This window comes from Calidris pugnax, unplaced genomic scaffold (genome assembly GCF_001431845.1).
Source record: "Calidris pugnax isolate Ruff unplaced genomic scaffold, ASM143184v1 scaffold20, whole genome shotgun sequence".
Classification (NCBI taxonomy): domain Eukaryota; kingdom Metazoa; phylum Chordata; class Aves; order Charadriiformes; family Scolopacidae; genus Calidris; species Calidris pugnax.
In genome coordinates this window covers 14,429,588-14,450,941 of record NW_015094510.1, presented here as the reverse complement: position 1 = coordinate 14,450,941, position 21,354 = coordinate 14,429,588, and the positions used below count along the sequence as shown (strand labels likewise).

At 43.9% G+C, this 21,354-nt stretch overlaps 1 protein-coding gene across 6 annotated transcripts in view; it reads left to right on the top strand.

The window, feature by feature from the left end:
- ZC3H13 (zinc finger CCCH-type containing 13) overlaps positions 1–683 on the top strand; it is a 50,467-nt gene extending 49,784 nt beyond the window's left edge. For 5 of the 6 annotated variants that reach the window (XM_014965895.1, XM_014965893.1, XM_014965892.1 and 2 more), the window contains one exon: positions 191–683. In XM_014965895.1, the coding sequence (XP_014821381.1) occupies positions 191–361 (171 nt within the window). In that variant the 3' untranslated portion in view covers positions 362–683. The remainder of the gene's footprint in view (positions 1–190) is intronic. The other variant, XM_014965891.1, reaches the window with a different exon arrangement.
- Positions 684–21,354: the final 20,671 nt, after the last annotated feature.

Genomic DNA, 21,354 nt, shown 5'->3' with positions numbered 1-21,354 from the left:
CACTGCAGCAGATTTTATGATCTTGCATGCTAATAGAAAAAAAATCATTAATTCTCAGAGTCTTTTCTAGTGAATATGTATGATTAAACCCCTAATTATTGAGAGTTACTTGAGGTTAATTTCTCAGCTTGCATGTTAAAAGCCACTGTTTTCACTTTTTTTTTTTTAATTTATTTTTTAATTTCAACAGGGTGCAACAAAACAAACTTACACCAATTCTGCAGCAATGGACAGTGACTTGTTACGGTTGAGTCTACGGTTATTCAAACGAAAGACTGTGTGCCAAGCTCCCGGGCAGGAAAAGACAGAGGATACTAGAATTCCACAACCAGCTGTCCAGCAAGAAGTGTGTGTGTCTTGAGCGAATGACCACGGTGGCACTTTCTGGTTCATTTCCCACTACCAACGTTGGTACTGATGTTTAGAACTGGTTGGTTTGAAAGCAGCTGTAGAAGATGGAAGAAAATACTCCCGTTTGTACACAGAGGAGAATTATTTGGTTTGGTTGTGAATAAAAGGGGTAAAAAGTAAAGTCTTTTGTGTGAAGTTCTCTGCAAGTTTTATAATATTGAATCTTACACTGTAACATAAACCTGTTTTATGGTGCATCAGATGTAATAATGTGAAGATGTTTGGTTTTAGCAGTTTATAATACCATCTGATATTAAACTTTAGAAAAAAAATCTGTGTATCTTTTTCCTCATTACGAATGGTTTTTTTCCACCACCACCCTGGTCCCTCAGTACATGTCTGGAATTTTTTAATAGCTTGTTTCCTGGGAGTCTGTCTACCTTCACTTCCCCAATCCCTTTCTTATCACAGCAGCCTCTGGTATGGATCTGGAGTTGGACACAGCTCTAGCTCATTATCCATCTTTAGCATAGGTTTTCTCTCATAATTTCTGGACACAAAAATCTAGTCCTGTCACTTAAGGCTGCCCTTCTTGTTGATGGTCAAAAGTAAAAAAAAAAAAAGTTCAGGAAATGAATTACGACCAATTTTAGGTGCCTATATTTATGAGACTAACAGTATTTTGGAAGTGCTGGCTGCTTACAGAGGAGAACTAGTGTGTGTATTTTACATTCTGGTCAGCGTCAGGGCAGATGGATCCCATGCAGCAACCTGAGGGTGTTTCATACCTGCTGAGTCTCAGGAGTTTTTGGATGTTAACAGTAAAGGCACTGAGCAATGATGTTTCATTGGGTGTTACGGATTTCAGGGGCCTGATTAGAAACTTGTCAAGCCTGGTAAGAAGAGTTTTCAGTGTGAGAAGTTAATAGCTTGTGTAGGATCTTTGGATTATACCAGTGGGGTATATTTAGGTAGTCTGTGGAGGCCTCTGTGAAACTGAGACTTCTAAAACTCCAGACTAAGCTTCTACTTTCCCGGGGTTTAAACCCAAACTGGTGCTTTGAATTCTGCTCATAGAGTGTGGGAAAGAAATCCAGAGTTTAACCTCGGTACCGGGTTGCTGCAAAGCCAACTTGTTTTCATTATTCTCATTCAGCTTGAAAATGAGTTATGAACCACTAGATTTTTTGACAGTTGGTTTATATTAGTTTCTTATCCTTTTTCTCCACTTGAAACTGGCACTTTGAGGTGGGATGTTGACTGTGCAGTTTGACAACAAGCCTCTCACAGCCCTTGTCATTACTGACAGTTGTATTAGCTTCAAGCAAAGGCCTAAATCTGAATAACAATTCAATTCAATTACAAAGCTTTCTTACTGTAATGCTTTCCTATAATATCTAGTATGTAAGCGCTCAGTAAAATGGTCTTATATTACACTTAAAGAGTTGTTTAAAAAAGAGAGAGTTTTATTTATATTTTTGTAAGTGCCCACACACTAGAGTATATGTTCTTGTATCAAATATAAATAACACGAGAAATTTCTACCATTTGTTGGGTTCTTATTAAACTTACGTGATACAGGCAAAACTTTATCTTCCTAAGTTTTTCACTTGAACATTTTTAAGGGACTTGGTGAGTATTCTTTTTAGTGTTATTGATGATTTTATATACACTTATAAAAAAAAAAGGTATGTCTTTCAAACACACTAATACTTTAACCTGAGCAAGAGTTAACAAACCTGTTCTATTCAGCATTTAAATGCGTTCTCACCTATTTTATAGCTACAATAATGCTGCCTTTAAGCTGAAAGTATTAGATCATTGCTTTCAATTATGTTAAAGCCTATTTTAATCTCTGTCTCTAAAAGACATAAAGATGTTTGATAGCTGGAAACAGCCTTGTCTGAGACTGCAGTACACAAAATAGATTCACTGTGTGGCATTTAATTACACTGTGCTTACTTTAAACACTCTTCCTGTAAACCAGTCAAGGTGTATATATGCATTTAGTTCGCAGAGGAATATTTCACATTAGGCTAGAAAATGCAGAATAAAATAGGCTCGATGGGCTACTATGAGCGTACCATGGAGTGCCAGTGTCCCAGTCAAGGTCAAAGCCAGTGCTGGCCTGTACCATCATTTGTTGGAATTATACAAAAACGTGATGAAATTGCCTCTGGTGTACCTTTGGTTTGATTAGATTTGCAGTGCTTACGAGTGCAGAAGGACATGGTGGTACTGGCAGAAACCATGCCTGTTTGTGGGGGAAACACTAGAGATTTTTCAAGCAATTCCTCTCTGGCCTGGCAGCAGTTGCTGCACAGGTAAAGCCCAGCGAGTGTGAATTTGCTGTGTGTGACTGTTTTTTGATGTCAATGACTTTAACGTAAAACAATGTTTAGTTTGCAGGTATTCTTTCTGATCGGGAGTCATAGGATAGTTTGGGTTGGAAGGAACCCTAAGGATCATTGAGTTCCAACCCCCCTGCCATGGCAGGGACACCTCCCACCAGACCAGGTTGCTCAAAGCCCCATCCAGCCTGGCCTTGAACACTTCCAGGGATGGGGCAGCCACAGCTTCTCTGGGCAACCTGTTCCAGTGTCTCACCACCCTCACAGGAAAGAATTTCTTCCTAATAGCTAATTTAGATCTCCCCTCTTTCAATTTAGAACTGTTACCCCTCATCCTATCGCTACACCCCGTCAATAGAGTCCCTCCCCATTTCTCCTAGCTGTCTTCAGGTAATTTTACAATAACTTTAGGAAAAGGAGATTTGCCTGCGCACCCATTTCAAAAAAGGGTATGAAACTTTTCTGAATCGGAGAACTTGCTTTAGGACCTTCCATCCCCCCTCCCTGCGTTGGTCATTGTCTTTTCTGATGTGATCTGCGAGCCCCTGTTAACCTATCTCTTTCTTTCTCCCTGTTTTGCTCCTAACTTGATTTTGTGTGGAAAAAGAGAGTATGTAGATGGAAGAATTTTAGTCCAGTTCTCATCTTGCAAGGCTCCAGCGGCGGTACCTGGGAGCCTGTAGTATTTCAGGCAGCAGCAGAGCTGAGCACGTGCCTTGGATGCCCTTGTGTGCTCCAGCTCCAAGTCTGGAAACGTGGAGAAACCTCCCTCACTGCTCAGTTTCTCCTTTAAGCAGTCCCTGTACCGAAACAGAGACGTTGGCCCCTTCTGCTGTGAAGCCCCCGTTGTGCCTACTTGGATGATAAATGAGTTTTAAGCCTCCCCAAGGTGCAGCCTGGAGCATGGAGCTGCGGGAGGAGAAGCTGCCGTGCGTGCTGGTGAGATAGGGCGGGCTCTCTCCCGGGTGAAACGCTGTGCCCAGCTCCTGCAGCCATAAGGGATTCACGGGCAGAGCAGATTTTTAGAGCCTCGAGACACAAATGAGGTTACGACCTGTATTCATAGAATCATATGGGGTTGGAAGGGACCTCTGGAGATCAAGTCCAACCCCCCCACCGGCGTGGGTCTGCCTAGAGCAGGTTGCACAGGACCTTGTCCAGGCAGTTTTTTAATATCTCCAGAGAAGGAGACTCCACCACCTCTCTGGGCAGCCTGTTCCAGTGCTCTACCACTCTCACAGTAAAGAAGTTCCTCCTCATGTTTAGGTGGAACTCCTCATACTCAGTTTGTGCCCATTTCCTATTGTCCTGTCACTGGGCACCATTGAGAAAAGACCAGCCCCGTCCTCCTGACTTCCCCCCTTTAAGTATTTATAAGCATTGATCAGATCCCCCCTCAGCCTTCTCTTCTCAAGACTAAAAACACCCAAGTCCCTCAGCATTTCCCCATAGGAGAGATGCTTCAGGCCCTTAATCATCTTTGTGGCCCTCTGCTGTACCCTCTCCAGCAGTTCCCTGTCCTTCTTGAACTGAGGGGCCCAGAACTGGACACAGGGCTCCAGATGGGGCCTCACCAGGGCAGAGTGGAGGGATATTCTGGGATATTGTCACCTTCATTATCTCAAATAGTACTTTGGGGCTATTACCGCTTCAGCTAGTGGAGCGAGATAGTGGGCCATCTGCACCGTGTACCCTAAAGACAAAAGTTTATACAATTTTTCCAAATTAAGGCTTTTGTTTGGATTGTCTTGGTGCAGTTGTGCTCTCTCTTTTCCACCGTAGGGCTTGTCCTTCAGCAGAGAGCAGGCTGGCTGGAGGCACTCTGCCCATACCAGGCAGGGCAGGGGATGCGCGTTCAATTTGAGTAGTTGCTATCAGCTTAAAGAGTTCAGGAACCTCCTTTCTTGGTAATGGCCAAAGACTGCTTTTCAGAGGGTCTTCGTACAAAACACTTGTTTCTACCACACAGGTCTCCGCCTTAATGCAAAGGGGAAGCCCACGGAGATGGATGGTAGCAAATGCTTGGTCTCGGTACCCACCTTGTATAGTAGGTAAAGTTTTGTGGGCAGTGTGGGCATCCAAGATTTTTTAGATGACATCTCAGAAGACGGCTTGAGAATGGTAAATGTGCTGTTAAAATAATAATAAAAAGCTGTAGACAAAGCCCTGAACTCTGAAGCAAAGCATCAAGATGCAAGCGGTTTCTTCAACCAAACTGGCCTCCTAAGACTTTGGAAATTTGTCCCATTATAATCAGTAAAGGAGTCCAGGTGTGCGGGGAGAGAAGTGTTCAAAACCCAAACAGTTTGAAGGTTTTTTTGGAAGAAGACAGTTGTTTTATAATGAACAGCTTGTTTCATTTCCTCTGCCCTCTCAGTCAGGATCAATAGATGAAAGAGGGAAGGTCTGCACATTCTGGGGAGGCTTAATTTCTTGATACCAGCTTTCCCTGTCAGGGATGCACCTACCCCAGGCTTGCTTTTTCCTTAGTCATGAAGTGTAGGTATTATCCTTAAAGGCTGAAGTGTCGGAAGACGTGCTAGGACAAACTGCTGAGTCACAAAGGGATGGGCTGCCGTATTCCAAGTGTGTGTTCACGTGCAACAGGGTTGTTGTTGGTTGCAAACAGGTGGTTCCTAAACAAGTGGGATGATTGAAGTAACAGGCAGTGGATGGGGATTTTAAGAAAGCTTGCAGCTTTGGGTGTGATGGAAAATGCTCTTTTCCATCTGCTTCATAGAATCATAGAATGGTTTGGGGTGGAGGGGACCTTAAAGACCACCTAGGTCCAACCCCCCTGCTGTGGAGTATGACTGCTGTCTCCTAAAAAAAATGGGAAAGAGAGAAATAGGAAGAAAAAAATGAAGGTCAGCGAAATAACAGGTGAGACTGAGCTGCCCATACGTATCTTAAAGATGGATACTGGAAACCCCCCAAGGACTTGAATAGGTGTTTGCAAGATTTACCTTCTCCCCCAGTTGCAAAGGTGCTTTGTGTCAGCACAAAAACTGCAGTTGCCTCTATCTCAAACATTATTCCTATGTCTGTCTCTTGCGTGCACACAGAAAATGTGTTAGCAAGGGGTTTCACGGGACTTTTGAAATGTCTCGCACAAGGTTACCAGAAAAAATTAAGCTGTAGCAAGTGAAGGATGAAGAAACGGAGTGAATTAAAAATTAGCTGGGAAGCAGAAGGTGAAACAGAGGATTAAATGATTGCGTCTCGTCACAAGCAGCTCACAGTGGGTGACCTCCCTGTACATTTGTGATTTGGAAAGTTGACTGAGAGGGAAGATGGGAAAATTTGTAAATCACAGTTAAAACTGAAGAAAAACCCACAGAGATACCGTGTGGCCCATTCATTTAGCTCATTTCAAGTCCTGTGAGTGAGCATCAAGATGTGCAAATTGACACATCACTAAAGGGGGAAATTTAATCAACTTCTACAGCTTATAGGTTAGCAATATCAGTGCTAGAAGTTCATGGAAAATTTCCATCTGATGTAAAGAGACACGTACAAAGCCAAGAATAGAAGAACACACAGAGAAAAGGTGATGTATCAAAGGCAGAAACTGCACTATGAGTAGGCTCCTATGCAGGAAAACTTATTGCCGAACAGGTGAGTACTTAGGATAGGCGTGGAAGATCTCATCAAAGTCATTAAAATTTTTGTGACCGTGTCCTTAGAAAGGAAAGGAGTAATAGCAGTTATAATTGAAATAGGTGAAACAGCAGTCTAGAAAAAGGAAGACGGAAGATGCTTTTTTCCTGCTCCTTATGACAGAGCTCAGTCGTAATTCAGTAAACATAAAGAGAGGCAGAATTGAATTATAAAACAGAAATTCTTGTTTTACTTGCAGTGCCTCATTAGGCTTAGAGTTCAAGCTGTAGGACATTGCAGAAACTAAAAGTTAGCAAGATTTCCAAAAGGACTGAGCATGCTGTGAGTATATATGGTTGTCTGGTGCCCACCAGTTTGTTTCTGTGTGAGCAAGCTCTTCTGGCTCCTGAAATGGGAACATCTCCTGATCCAGCTGCCAAATCACACAAGGGATTTGCATGGGGACAACTCAGGTTGGGATGGGCCTGGTTGAGTCACGCAATTGTTCAGACTCAGACAATCATCTCCCTCTGCTTGGGAATCACCCTGGGCATGCTTGAATCTTGCAGGGTATCATATTTGTGGGCTTGAACTACTCACCTCTTGGAGACAGCAAGACCTGCTGAGAAGGCTACATCAGCCTGTGTCTAAGTCTGGTAGAGAGCAGGAGACCTCATTTGACGGCTCTTGCATTTTCCTTTGAGGTTTCTGGTTAGGAGCACTGTAAGAGAGGAATAAACTTGTAGATAACATTCCTGACTGCAGCATTTTTCCTGCAGGATCTGAATTTTTAAATTTTTTTTCATTATGCAAAAGGCTTTCTTGACGGCATATCCAAAAGCAAGTTGCCCAAATAATAAATGCGCTGTTAAATTCACACTTCGCAGCAACTATTCTGCTCTCCACGTTCCCTAAGCAGTGGTACCCCTCTTTGAGAATCTCATCTGATGCATGAACTGTCAAAACACAAATGGGCAACTGTGACTTCTCCGCTGTCTGCTCTGCAATGATAGCATAATCTATTTGCTGTATTCATCCCTTTAATTTCCATTTTTATTGCTATAATCTAACCTACTTTTTTTTTTTTTTTTTTTTTTTTTTTCCCTTTTTTGGCCAAAAATTAAAAATTTTAAGTTACAGTATATTGTGCTGGCTCCCATTCAGTAAGCAGAAAGAGGAAGGAAAAGGCTCCTTGTCAGCGCTTGACAGGCCCAGCCTATTGATTATTTTTGTTTAATCCAGGGTAGTGCTACCTTAATAGTACTGTACAATAGGTCAGGCTGCTTTATAACTTTCTGATAAAGCTGGAAGGTTAAAAACCTTGATAATCTTGTTGTTACTCACGGTCTGTGGGAGAGCTGAGTGGGTTTTTTAGACTACTTCCTTTTTTTTTTTTTTTTTTTTTTTTTTCCCTCTCTTGGTGCACAAATTATAAAGATGGCCTCGCCTATTCATCAGGAGGCTCTAAAGCTCGTGTGGTGCGTGATGCATGATTCTGTCTTGTTGTTTGATCTAGTTAACGCTGCATTCATAGCTGTAGGTAAAAAATGGGGAGTGCTGTCTGATGACAGCTCAGCGTAAATCATGGCATCCTCTGACCCAGGTGAAAGCACGGAATCTTAGCAGATCTGAAGCTTAAAAAAAACAACAACAAACCACTGATAAACACTGCTTTTAAAGCGTTTCTAAACCCGTGAAAAACAGAGCTGTTCTGTTCATTGTACAGGTTTGAATGGGTACACGAGCCTTTTCCTGGAACGCGGGACCGATGGCATCACCATCTACATGGAAATATCATCACAGGAGCGCTGCGTAAACGCGAGGTTTGTTCATAAAGTAACGCTCAAATTAGGATCCCACTTCAGTGCCGTTTTAGGAAAAGCAATTTAATACTGCTCAAATACCGTAGGAGCATAAAATGGCCTGATTTTGCACTAAATTCCTGGAGCCTATAATAAAATGTACCGGGTAGTTAATAAATAAGGCAACTGAATAGAGAATTTTTAGAGTCAGACCTTTTTTTTTTTTTTCTTTCTGGCAACAGGCATCCATCAGTCCCAGCCTCAGCTCAGCCATGCACATCTGGGTAGAAAGGAAAGATTGCGTTTATGTACGGGAGATTCAACTCTAATTTTCACCTGTATAAACCAATGTGAACTGTGAAGAGAATGACATGATTAAATTGATATACTACCAAAGTGATAAATCCAATATCTGGAAAGATGTTTTCCTTCCCTGCTTGCTTCTGAACCGTAGAAATTGGTTTTCAGCCCTTCACTCAAGAACAGCAGAGGAGGATTTATCGTACGGTTGTTTTTTTTTCTTTAGAAATGTACTGTATTGCTGTAAAAGTACCTAATCACTGTTGTATTGATTTGTGTATCAAAAAAGGAATATTAGTTAAAGAGCAGGAGTTTCCTTGGCTTTTGGCCCTGATTGTTACTGGAATACATATATATGTTTTTGCTAGAGTTTCCAGGGCGTGATTTGTCTGGTCTGGCCCTAGGACAGAGCAGAGTGTGGGCTTGAATCAACAACATGCAGAAGCACGTTGGGTGCCTCTGAGGTGTTCTTGGTGCCAGAGAGGGGCCCGTGGGCTCGGCGAGCTGCTCCTGGCCCATGGGCAGAGGTGTCCTAAATGTTTGTGGCTGCATCTTTAGGAGGATTTACACTGTTTTTAAGCAGGGCGTAAAAGCACAAGGTCTATCGCTCCCAAGGAAATATTTTATCTGCAGACATTGCAACCTACTTTAATCTGATAAATGCTGACACTGTCCCATAAAGGGATGGAGGAGAAATCAATGTAACCCTAAACTAAATTGAATTGTTGGGTTTTTTTCCTTTCCTTTCTGCAAGACTTGAGTAACTTTGCGATTCATCACACGCTACTGATCAAGAGCTGAGAAAGTTTCTTTCCAGCCCTACAGAAATTAAATTTTATGCAGCTTTTGACCTGGCTTAGTGGTGGGCAGGGCAATATATAGCTAGATCCTAATTATTTCTTAGCTGTTGCCCACAGCCTGCTCCATCCCTCCACTGCTGGTGTGTGTTACTGCTTGCGGACTGGCAGGGCTTGCTGGAAGAGGAATTGTGGAAGGGTTATTAGATGGCAATAGAAAACTGTTGTAAATAAAAACATTCAAAAAGACAACAGAAGTCTTAGGTTTATTTAAAAATACACTGTCAATAATATTGCGAAGACCATTGTAGAAATTTAATTACCTTCAGCATGGCCTTCTTTCTAATTGAGTCTTAGACCCCCGCTGGTTAAATGACTGGCTTTCTATCTGCATGGTAAAATCTGCTTTTTCGCAAATAACTCCTTATGAACACTGCTCCTGTTACAAATCGTGAAGTACAATTTATACCGGCAATAAAACCTTTAACAATTGCTAAAACAGTTAACCAGCTCACTAGAACATTCCCCATCCCAGATCTAGCCTTAGGAAGTTAACTAACAAACATGTTATTAACCACTGATGAGGAGCTGTTCAGAAGAGATTACTGCTTAATTAATCTTTGTACTGAGCTAATAAGAGTGTTAAATGGGCCTCTCTGTTGAACTGGGTTGTTAATACAGATTGCAAGTTCCCTCAGGGAGAAATCTGAGACCAATATGACATTAAAGTTAGCCATCCAACAAAGAAGATATTTTAGGCATTAAAAATAACAAAGCCAAACATCTTCATTAATAATGTCATAGGATTCAGTGGCTGTGTGTGTATGAGTGAGTGTACGTGTGTGTATGAATTACTGTGCTCTCTCCTCTTCTGGTAAGGAAGCTATATCAAAAATCTTATTTAGATTCAGCAGTTTTCATCACTGTTCTGTTGCGGCATAAATTAAACTTGTCACACTTATCTGTAGTAAGCAGGTTACGCTGATCGGGAAGGCAGAATCTGAGGCAAACTCTAATGTCATCTGCTTCTCCTAAAAAGACAAACAAGATCAAAAATCTCTTCATATTAATGAGTTGAATAAACCTTCTGCTTGATACAATTTGATGCAACAGTGAAAGGCAGTGACCAGATTGCCCTTGCGCTTCACAGCATTTTTAGTAGTGAGCACTCGGGTCTTAGCCACGGAGCAAGGTGCCCATATTTAATATTAAACCTTTGTTTTGAAAGGCATTGTAATTCCCTGCACAAGAAGTTACCTACTGTCTTCAGCTCCCTTTTAACACACATGTTACATCTTTTGGGAAAAGAGACAGATTCCATAAAAAGGAAGGTTGGAAAGGAACAATTCGCCCTTGAATGTCTGGTGTTAGTAATTCAGAAGAAACATTGGTCTGTCACTACAGTCGCTTCCACACCAGTCCATGTCCCTCATGAGACCAAATTCCATCCTTACACCCAAGTCGGAGGTGTTGACTCTGTGTAAGCCTGCATCCCATGCTCCAAATATTATACTCAATGGGGATTACATTTATTTTGTATGAAATGATCTCAAAAAGACTAGGCGAAGCATTTATGACATGAAAGTGGCAATGTGACAAAAATGCACTCATGCATACCCTTATTTTTGATGTTATGGTTTTAGCTTGTCTGAATTCTTGCTGGCTTCAGGCTTAATATACTGCACACACCCCCCCTCTCACCGAAAGCCTTGGCGTGCCTGGAGGAGGTGAAGTCCTTCTTTGCCTGACTCCTCCATGACTAGCCTTTGACATCTTACAGGTTTATTTTATGGTCCTTTGCTGTGCACACTTGAATATTGATGAGAATCTTGCACTTAGGGGATGTGGTCATAGTACAGATCATCGCTGAGTGGCCTGTTGACCGGTTTGCTCTATGTTGTCCATGCTGTCTCTAATGCATCACATCAAAGCACCAAGGCAGAACCTTCTTGCTTAACATACCCTTGGAGACCTCAAAATATTGCCTCACTTCATTACTACTGCAAAATGATCAATATGCCTCACCAAAATTAACTGTACTTTGGACATCTCCCTTGCCTGATTACTGTGCATTTTTTGTTCCTCAAGGATAATGGAGGTTTGTTCCCAGCCAAGATGTTATGGTGGTTGTAGGCACAGCTGCAGAGTCCCCCTGTGTCTGTGGCCTTTTCAGGAACGGGCCTTAGCTTCTAATAAAAAATAATCTTTGTGCACGTGCACGCGATTTGTGTTTGGTGAGTATGAGTTGGAATTCATAAATGGGACGTGATTGATTAGGATAACATACCCCTGTGCTTTTATAAACACCAGGATGAGGTCTGGAATACCTCACTCCTGACTGTCCATAGCGTACGTCCACAAATCAGAGATGTTGTTTTCCCCACCCCTCGTTTCATGCTGACCTTTTGATGTACTTGCCGAAGCTAATCTTATGTGTACAACAGCATATTGGCTTGATGTATTTGTTACAGACAATTAATACTGCTCTAGTCAACCATCTTCTCAATTATTATTTCCAGTTGCTTCATAGTTATTAAACTGTCACATTTCAAGTGCGGGCGAGTGTCCATGGTGATATACAGAGGCCTGTTAAGTGGAAAACTTTCAGGTGCCTTTTTATTACTCAGATCCCCAAGGAATACTGCTGTGGTCATGCTGTCTTCAAATATATATTTGACCTATACTTCATACGTGCAGTTAAAGGTTAGAATAAATACGCATGTTTTCTCTGCTTATTAAGTGAAACTCTAGACATTAAGAGAACATGAGAGGAGTTTCTACCCATCTCCTGAGTAACACTGTAAATTGCTCATGCTGGATGCACCTGCCCACCTCAGCTTCGCTCCACTCATCCATGCTGCTGTTTTTCCATACATGCATTTGTAGAAATCCATTTGTATGAAAACACAGCTCACTAGTGAAGCCTTTGCATTGTAAATCCACCTTTAATATTATCAGCCGTGCTCCCTGTTGTGTACCAAGGTCCAGTAAACCACTCCTCCATGCTGGGGACCCATTGCACGTCCTGTGTCTTCCAGGCTTTTGCTTTCCATTGCACCTTCTTCTATGAGCAATGCCAGGTCCCTCTTGCCACAGCAGGGGCCAGCTGAGCTCCTGCAGTAAGTGCAGGACCCTCCTAGATGCCACTTGTTCATGTGTTGTCCTCAGTAAAATCTCCTTAGGAATGCTCTTCTTGCAGGATCCTTTCTGTGCAGAAGGAGTTGGATCTCGAGGGAGTATGAGCTTCAGTGTGAAAGTCCAAGCGACAAGGTCAGAGACTGCAACCCCAGAGACCCATCCTCACCCAGCTCACCACCACGTCTGTGGTCCTGAGCACTGTCAGATGGCACTGAACAGTGACAGTGCTTGGGAAGAGAGGGCAGGAAAGCTGAAATGGAAAAGCCAGGGAAAAGGGTTAGAATAAATGTCTGAAAGAAGAAGTGAGAGAGTGAGAAAATGATGGAACAGGTATTGTTAAATCTCTGTTCATCAGGTAGTAAAACTCCCCTCTACACAGAGAACAATCCTTTGCTCTCTAGGACAGACCCAGCTCCCAACACAGTCATGCTGGATTCAGGGAATTGTCTTTTAGAAGCTTCATCTCAAGCAAAACTGTATCTTGGCTTTTTACTGAGAAAAATCTGGACACCAAAATGATCAGGAATCCAGCTAAGGATAATCTTCAACTCCAGTAGTTCTGTTTGTCCAGGACAGGGGTCCCCCTTCCCCTCTCTGGTGTCAGACCCTGATCCTTCATTTTCTCCCACAATTGCTCAGGAGACCCTTTTGTTCCCAACCACAGGCCACCGGCTGCAACAGCCGCCCCCCGCCCCCTTTCCCCTCTCCTCTTTAGGTACGTCTCCACCACTGCCGTGACCTTCAGAGCTGATGTATGGAGCATCCCTGCAGGATTGTTCTCTCTGACATTGAGCACGAGGCTGGGCAATAAAACGAGGAATTAGCAGGCATTTACATTCTGAAGTTAACGATGAGGAGTGTGAGCCTTCCGAACATCTGTTTCCCCTGTTTTCAAGGGGGCCTTCAATTTACTCCTGGTTCTCATCCACACGGCTATTACCATTAACCATCAGCCAGCAAGTGCCCTGGGTCTGGGGAACAGAGGCTGGATTCTGGAATAAAAACCCTCTAAATCATGGTACATCTTCGTTTTGGGGCAACAATTGTAACAGCCATGGAGTTAAGAAACAGTTGGAGATCTTCTTTGGGGGTGATGAGAGAAACACAGGGAAAGGTGTGTTGTTCTCAGGCCTGGAGCTGGACTCAGGGCTATATAAATGAGGAAATTGTTCTGCAAGTGGCTGTAGTCCCTCCCGCAGGGCACCGCTGGTCTGTCTCTTCTGTCAGCCTGCAAAGTCCTAGGCTGGTGACTGCCACCCAGGGAAAGAACAAAGCCCTGACCCTATGGTGAAAGAAGGGCCATAAAATCCCAAAATAGGCAACTTGCAGGGGAAAAAGAATGAGAGGGGGAAAAAAAACAGTAAGAAAAAAAAAACTGCAGGATTGAGCATGTAAGGAAAAAGAAGTCAGGAGGGATGGGTGAAGGGAAACTCTGAGTAATGGCCACTGTTTTGAGATAGAGTCAGACATAGGGGCAAAGCACTGCTCCTCAGTGAAACAGTTGGGTTGAAGCTACTGAAGAGCAGCCCCCTCCTGATCCAGGTAATGAAAGGGGAAAACTGGGCACCCTGGCTCCTGGTCAGGTTGTCAGAGTAAAACGTAGAAGGAACCCCTTATGGAAGAATATGCTTGAGTGGATTATAAACTCCAATATAAAGAGAAGTTTTCCTGGTGCTTCTGCTTTTGACTTTCAAAGCCATGTAGGAGGGCACATTGTTGAGCTGTTACACCCCTCCCTGATTTAGTGACACTGGACATAGCCTTCACCTCCAGAGTCCCCCACTTCATTGCCTTTAATAACCTCGTGAAGGGTATTTTAGGTTTTGTGTCAAGGTGGCTGGTGTGGTGGGGGTGGGACATGAAGGCTTTGGGACATCTGGCCATGGTTTCAAGACGCCTTTGAGAAGGGGCCCAGGGTGGGGGTAAGGTATTCCAAGGCTCAGGGTCCCACTGCTGCAGCAGCTTCACCTGAGAGCCTGGGGAGCTGCCCCCACATTTGGTGCCAGTTCCACGTCCTTTCCCAAATTCTCTCTAGTTCCTCTGTGAAATTTGGGGCTGAGGCAGTATGAGGCTGCAGGATGGAGACGGATTGTCTCAGCCTCGTGTCTGCTGCCTACTCACAGGCAAGAGCTGGAGGTGGGTTTTAGCATTCCCCCTTGTCATAAGTATTCCTTCTTGTCAAAATCTAAACCCAATAATACCCTGGGGCAGGGGGGGAGGGGGGCCTTAAAAGCCTGATGCCAAAAGTGACTTTCATTATGCACTGTTCGCAGTCATCCAACTTCTGTGAGGCTGGTGCACACCTTAAATTAAGGATCTGTGACAGCTGGAGATGTGGGAAGCTTCTGCAGTTTACCAAATAACAGGGAGAGGCAGGAAAATCAACATGTCACACCAGTGTCTGCTGGCACTCACACTGATTTAACTGACTCCACGCTTTTTAGCATTTGTGTTGGATTTGCCTGGCTTTTAAAAACAGATAGGCTCTCAGGCTTGTAGCCATTTTCAGATCAAAGACTCCACAACACCCCTGTCCCCATCCTCTTCTGAGACGCTTTTTGGCTGTCATGGGTTGTCTGACAAGGATATGGTTCCAAAATGGTGCATCCAAAGCTTTCTTTTTTGCCCGTTTCCCTTTTAAACAAGGTAACCAAGAAACCCCAATTTGCACCCAGGAATGCTGATTGCACTAAGCAGTTAAGTCCGTCAAGTTCCCAGTGACACTTTCTGTCTGTGAGTTTCAGATAAAGGCGGAGAGCTAAAGTAGCTTAATGGATTAAAGCAATTGCCTTCCCCACCTAGACACCTCGGCTGGAATCCAATTTTGGCGCTCAAATGAAATTGTTCATTTGCTTCAGGGGATGGGGGGTGGAGACGAGTCACCCAAATCACCCCGGTGGCCAATGGCCCCCATCTGGCAGCCGAGGGGTGGCCATCACCAGGACCAGGGCCACGGGTGTTGGTAGATGGGGTGGCCCGTCAAGGCACGTGTCCCTGCAAGTCGTTCCCCTGCCAGATGCTCTCCCCCGAGGGGATTTCCCCACTGTTAAACATTTAGCCCTCTTTGGCACGGAGTAACCATCCCTCCCAGCAGATGTGGAGAACTTTGTCCCGCTTTTGAATATGCGGCGAGAATTTCTGCCAAATTCTCATTCACTTGGAAAACGTGGTGTTCAGGCTGAGGAGGTGCTAAATGGTTAACCTTTCCATCAGACCAGGGAGGGGCTCTGGCTGTGAAAGCACCAGTAATTTACCTTCCATCAAGATGCTGCAGCTTCTGGTCTATTTGAAGGCTGATAGAAATTGTTTTCTAAATAATAAGGCTTTCCCTGTAAAAAAATACCATAGGTAATGGAAAGATTAAAACAGAAGTTGAGACATCACCAATCTATATATTCGATCAATGCTGAACGCTGAATGCAGACATTCTGCTTCTGTTACTAGGACCATGCCAGAAAGCTCAGCAGAATTTCCAAGAATTGCTGCTATTTTAACTTGCTTTTTTTTTTTTTTTAGTTCGTCTTTGAGGTCCAGAAGAGAAGAATTGAAAGTTTTCCAAATTATCTGAGAGATCAGTGGAAAATCTTGCAGAGTACCCATGACTTTTCATTCACAGTTTTAGAGCCACTTCCACAGGAGCAACACAGCTCTCAGGGCTGTTCCTTCTTCAGGGTAGCCACAATAACAGTGGACTTTCTTAAAGGATCTGTTTGTTTCTGTGTGTCGCTGAGGCCCATCACTCCTTATTTCCCCAGACATCCCAGAGCACCTAAAAAAAAAGTGTCCTGGAGGGTCACCTCCTCATTGCTGTCTTCTCCAAGGTCAACCAACACAATTTTGCCAGGTGATGGTACACAGCAATTTTCACCAGGAGAGAACATTTCTCCAAGATAGCCAGATTTTGATTAGGAGGAACAGAATCAGCCAAGCTGAAACTGAACAGTCAATGCCCCAGTTTTGCAAACTTCTTTTTCCTGAGTAGTATCTAGAAACACAATCTGTGAGAGCAGTAGGGTCAAGAAATCCATTTCTAACCTCTGCAAACAGAGGCAGATCCCACACTGCTCGCTGAAGTTCATGTGAAACGTATCACAGGAAAGTGCTTCACAGGAATGATGCATCTGTGTGACAGAGGAGAGAGACAGAAATACCACTTAAAGCCAGATTAATCCAACACGATTTAATAATAAGGAGCAAAGGAACATAGTTGTCATTTACCATTGGCTTTAAATGCTTTGTGTTAACCGCATTTACTCCTCCATCCGATGTAAGCTGTTCATTTAAATCCTCTTGATATGCTCTCTCTCTTATCATTTCCTACAGAACCCTGTTTTGCTGCCCCCTCTTCTGCCCCAGCTTTCATCGAAGTGTGATTGGAGCAGGAAAATAGCCCACAGGCTGGTAGAGCGGGGGTCAATTTCTTTCCTCTCACATTATTTTCCATTAAGAGTTTAGAAGGCAGCTGACCTTGACATAGGACACAGAGTCATCACCTCTGCCCTGTGTAACCATTACTCCATCTCGTGAGGATGTTGGAGGAAGCCTGTTCTGCAGACCTAACAAAGTGGAAACTTTTCCTTGCCCATGAGCAAATAGGATGGGAAATTGTTCCTGGGTCTTATCTGCAGAGCTGTTTCTAGACTGCAACTAGAGCTGGTGGGGTTTCTTTTTTTTTTTTTTCCCCATGGACTTAAGGACTTTTGTTGTCCCTGCTGATGTTTTTTTCAGCTTTCTCCATCAGAGGCCCAGAGCTTGAGAAATGAAAATGTTCGGGAGTTTCTCAGCCATGAAAACTTCTCAGATCATGAAAAATCATTGAAAGCAGCATGTTCTTGAAAATGTTTATTGAGTACAAAAGCTGTTTTTCACTGGAAAACATCAGGGACAATTTTCTCCGCTCTAGTAGATCAGTCACACCTGAGCCTGAGCTCCCTTTTTACACCATTTCATTTCTATTTATTTTGCCTTCTTCCCCAAAACACCCTTCTCCCTCTCTCCCACCGATGGGGATGGTGCCATGGTGGAAGGGTCAGCTCTCCCCGGCTCAGCCCCCACAGAGGGCTCACAGCATCCTTTAAACATCCAGGAGACCAGCGGGATTTCATGGTGTTCTTGTGTTGGGGTGAAACCACCCTTAACAATTCTGCATTGACTTCTGACTCCAGGAAGATACTGGAGTGGAGAGGGGAGCAGAATTCTGAAATATGGGACATGTGGGCTCTCTTCCAAGCCCCCTTCCAAGCACTGCCCAGACCTTTTGTGCAGGCAGTGATGGGTCGCTCAATCCCCATTGTCCATCTGCAGCTGGAGGTTCATGTAGTGACTACCCACCTTCCTCCATGTCCTTTCTGTCCCCTGCATTGCCACATAAAGGTCCCAGGGATCCCCAGCTGAAATATCACAGTGCAATGACAGTATTACTAGGATATATTACTTACTCCTATCTCATTAGTAAGGATCTAGCTAAAGAAATTGCCATTTGCCCCATTCAGCCAGGGACTACTGTTTATTTATCTTACAAAATGCGAATATGCTGGCAGTCAGAGGGTTAAGAGAAAGCAGCCACTGACTAAGTACTTGTAAATTGATGTAGTGCCCTGAGGGTACCTCTGCTGGTAATAAAGTGCATCTCATAAACAGATCTGACTCCGTGCTACAGTCCAGCAAAGCAAAGTGGAGTGGATCCGTCCCAAATTAACCGTAAATGAGACTGACACTCTAACACAAATCGAACGCCCCTCAGGGCTCCACTTACATTAGTTACAAAGCCTTGGAAAATGATCTAGAAGGGCTTTCTCTTCTCAAGGAGAAGTTAATTGAAGGGATCTGCAAATGGTAGAAAAGGCAGATGTACAACAAGCAAAAGCCACTTAAATCCTTTTCTTTGCTCACGCCTTCTCATGATGAAAACCAGTAATATTAACAGTAACTGCTAAGAGTGAATTCATCAGGGTGCTGTTTTCCTCCTCCACCACTCTCCTTACCCTGACCTTTGAGGTGGAAAAGTCCATTGCATCTAGAGGTGTGGCCACTGCCAGACGCACCACTGGAGGCAAGAGATCACCACTCTGGGACTGGTGTTGGGAGGTGAACAGGGCTGCAAGAGTGAAAACCAAGTCAGGAAAACTCATGGGCTGGGAAAGTCTGGACTCCCCAAGGGGCTTGAGGACACCGTGGGTTGTGAATGCCCCTACAGCTGAGCTTTGGGTGTCATGGGCGCTCTCCACCCTGAAATGCCCAGACCTTCTCTGTGTCTGGTTCTGCTGTGACCTGGTTACTGCTGTCCCCAAGTCCACACCTCTGCCCTCCTGCCCAGGGGCTCCAGCTCAGCCAGGGAGCAAAAAGTGAAGATACACAGGGTGGCCAAACCTGCATTTCAGAGGAACAAAAATATGCTTTTTTTTTTTTTGTTAGAGGGAAATGCATTTGGCACCCAAGACCACCGGTGGGGTCAGGTCCTCCATCATGACTATATCCTGCTTGTGCTTGTGCTTTGGAGCATGTCATCCCTCATCAAGCACAGGCCTGAAACCTGGGCTGCACACCTGATCAGGGGCTAATCAGGGGCAGGCACATTGGATCCAAAAAAATGCAAGAAAATGGTGGATCCAGACTTTGGGGCTGCCTTAAGCTCCATCTCTGCTGCTTTGCATTTCAGAGGCAGGGGCATGGTTTATATTCTGAATTCCAAAACAAAGGCTGGCATCTATTTTTTATGCTTTGTTAAGTAGCCTGTTTGGATTTTTATGATTCAACTAATATTTGTGGGTTTTTTATTGCGAGCAGCCATCCAATAGCAACATTAAATAAAAAGTGGAGCCTCTTTATTGATTTGCTTTTAGTTAAAAACAAACATATCATATATAACTGAGATGTACACTGCTTGTAGATCGTAGAGCGCCCATTTATAAAACTATCAAAAGAAATAATTAAATGGAATATATCACAGCCACCTTTCCAAATCATTCGAACAGGCATGTTACACACATAAAATGCTGATAGTCCTTCTGGCAAACTTTTAATACAATCGTTTGGTTTGCACTTTAAATGCCTGGCATATTTTAATCCTGTAGATAAATGAATCTCAGTGGGATTGCTGAGTAATTAAGAAAAGTGTCTCTGATGGGCTTGCTTCATACGGGGAGGTGAAATAACACCGGGATAGTCAACTGATCATCTGATATCTTTACATTAAAAAAAAAAGAGAAGGCAAACCCTGAGGCATGCCATTGTCACGCTGTGTGACTGGGATTGCTTTGAAACAAGTTGGATTCTTGGTGCTGGCTGTATTGTGGTTTTATAAATTGCCATTTAAAATGTAAACCGGCGTGTGTTCTGGAAGGAAGCCTCTCGAGAGCCCCCGAGCTGGAGCATGGTGGCCTCGAGGTCATGGGTCAGGGTTCATCTGCTCCGTGGGGCTTTCCTTGATTGAGGGCGATAGCTCGGCGAGCCGGTGGCAGTGGTGGAAGGGCTTGGGGAGGAGCCATTTGCTCCCCCCTAGATAATTGCCGGCAAAAGACCCACAGAAGTTGTTTATTTTCTAGTCATGGGTCAAGATACAGACAGGATGGTCTTGACAGCCTGCTTTTGGTTTTGCATTGAGCTTTCTGGACGCTCAGTTTTACTTAAAGCTCAGATTTTTTCAGTAAGATATGCCAAATAGAAATTGAAACACTCAGCCCTTCCCTCCCCCTGCAAAAGAAATCAAGCCTTAAATTACTGCCTGCCTCTTTGATGTGTCGTGATTAGCAACGCACGCAGTTTTAGTCCCAGTGCTGTTACACACAAATCAGACCGGGAACTCTCCCTCAGCTCTTACTGCCAGCAGAGGGACGTTTTCACAATGAGACATTTGACTCAAAATAGTCGCTTTGCCGGAAAAAAAAATCCTCTTGGCGAGCAGGCTCTGGCAGCTCTCCCTTGGGCGTAAAGTCGCAGAGCTAAATCCCAGGCTGGGACCTCGCAGGCTTGATCTGTGAGGTCAGGCTCTGTTCCCCCCTCGGCAGTCAGCTGTATCACAGCCAGAAACACGTAACGTCAGCTGGGATTTTCGCTGGACAATATTGCTCTGGGTTTCCACGCGTGTGTCCTCCGGCAGGAAAAGCATCCCAGGAAGAAGGTGGTTGCATCCCCCAGAGATGATAACTGATCTCGTTATGAAAAACGTTAGTTATTCTCCGGAAAATAGACACAGAATTAAGGCATTAGGTAATCAGGACAGTTGCCCCTATAAATGATTATTTTCGACTAAAAGACATTATTATTATTGGGGGAGAGGCGGCTGCAGGAAAAGTCCATTTGACAATTGTGTCTGAGAGCAGGGGACAGAAGAGCCTGTTTATTTGCTATATAAATCAAATTAATTTAGTTAAATTTACAAAGGCAGGAAGAAAAGCAATAAGGTCTGTCCTGTGGCTGTGCCCCAAAACAGAGGCAACAATGTCACTATTAAAACTGCTCTCCCCAGGGAAACCAAGAGTGCAATGTGGCTGCAGGTATTTATTTGGTTGTTGTCATTTCCAGGGCTACATATTTTAAATCTATTTCAAGCACTGTTGAAAACCTATACTGGTGAAAAAACCACCTGCCCAGAGGGACCTGGTGGGGTGATACAAAAACCAGCATGAAGGAGAGTTGTGCTGTCTTGCTCCAAGGAAATGGTGAATTAAGGTTTTTATAACAGAGTCAATAATCCAGCTATATCTCTTTCTACCATTATTCATAGATTTATGGATTATTTATAGGCACATGTCCTGGCGCCCTAACTCTCACCTCCTGCCCCTCTCCACTGCTCTACCAACATCCTCTGCCTTGTCCATGACTCCAGCCACATCTGAAGCAGGGCACAGAATGACTTTTCCACCCATGATGCGAAAAGGAGGTAAAAAGAGGTCACACTTTGACAACCCAGCATTTCTCGCCTTGGTGTTTGCCATGTTAGTCCAGGCAAGAAAGAAGTGACGTGGGTCCTGGACACCACAGCCTGTCTCTAGCTCACAAGATGCTAGTTCAGAT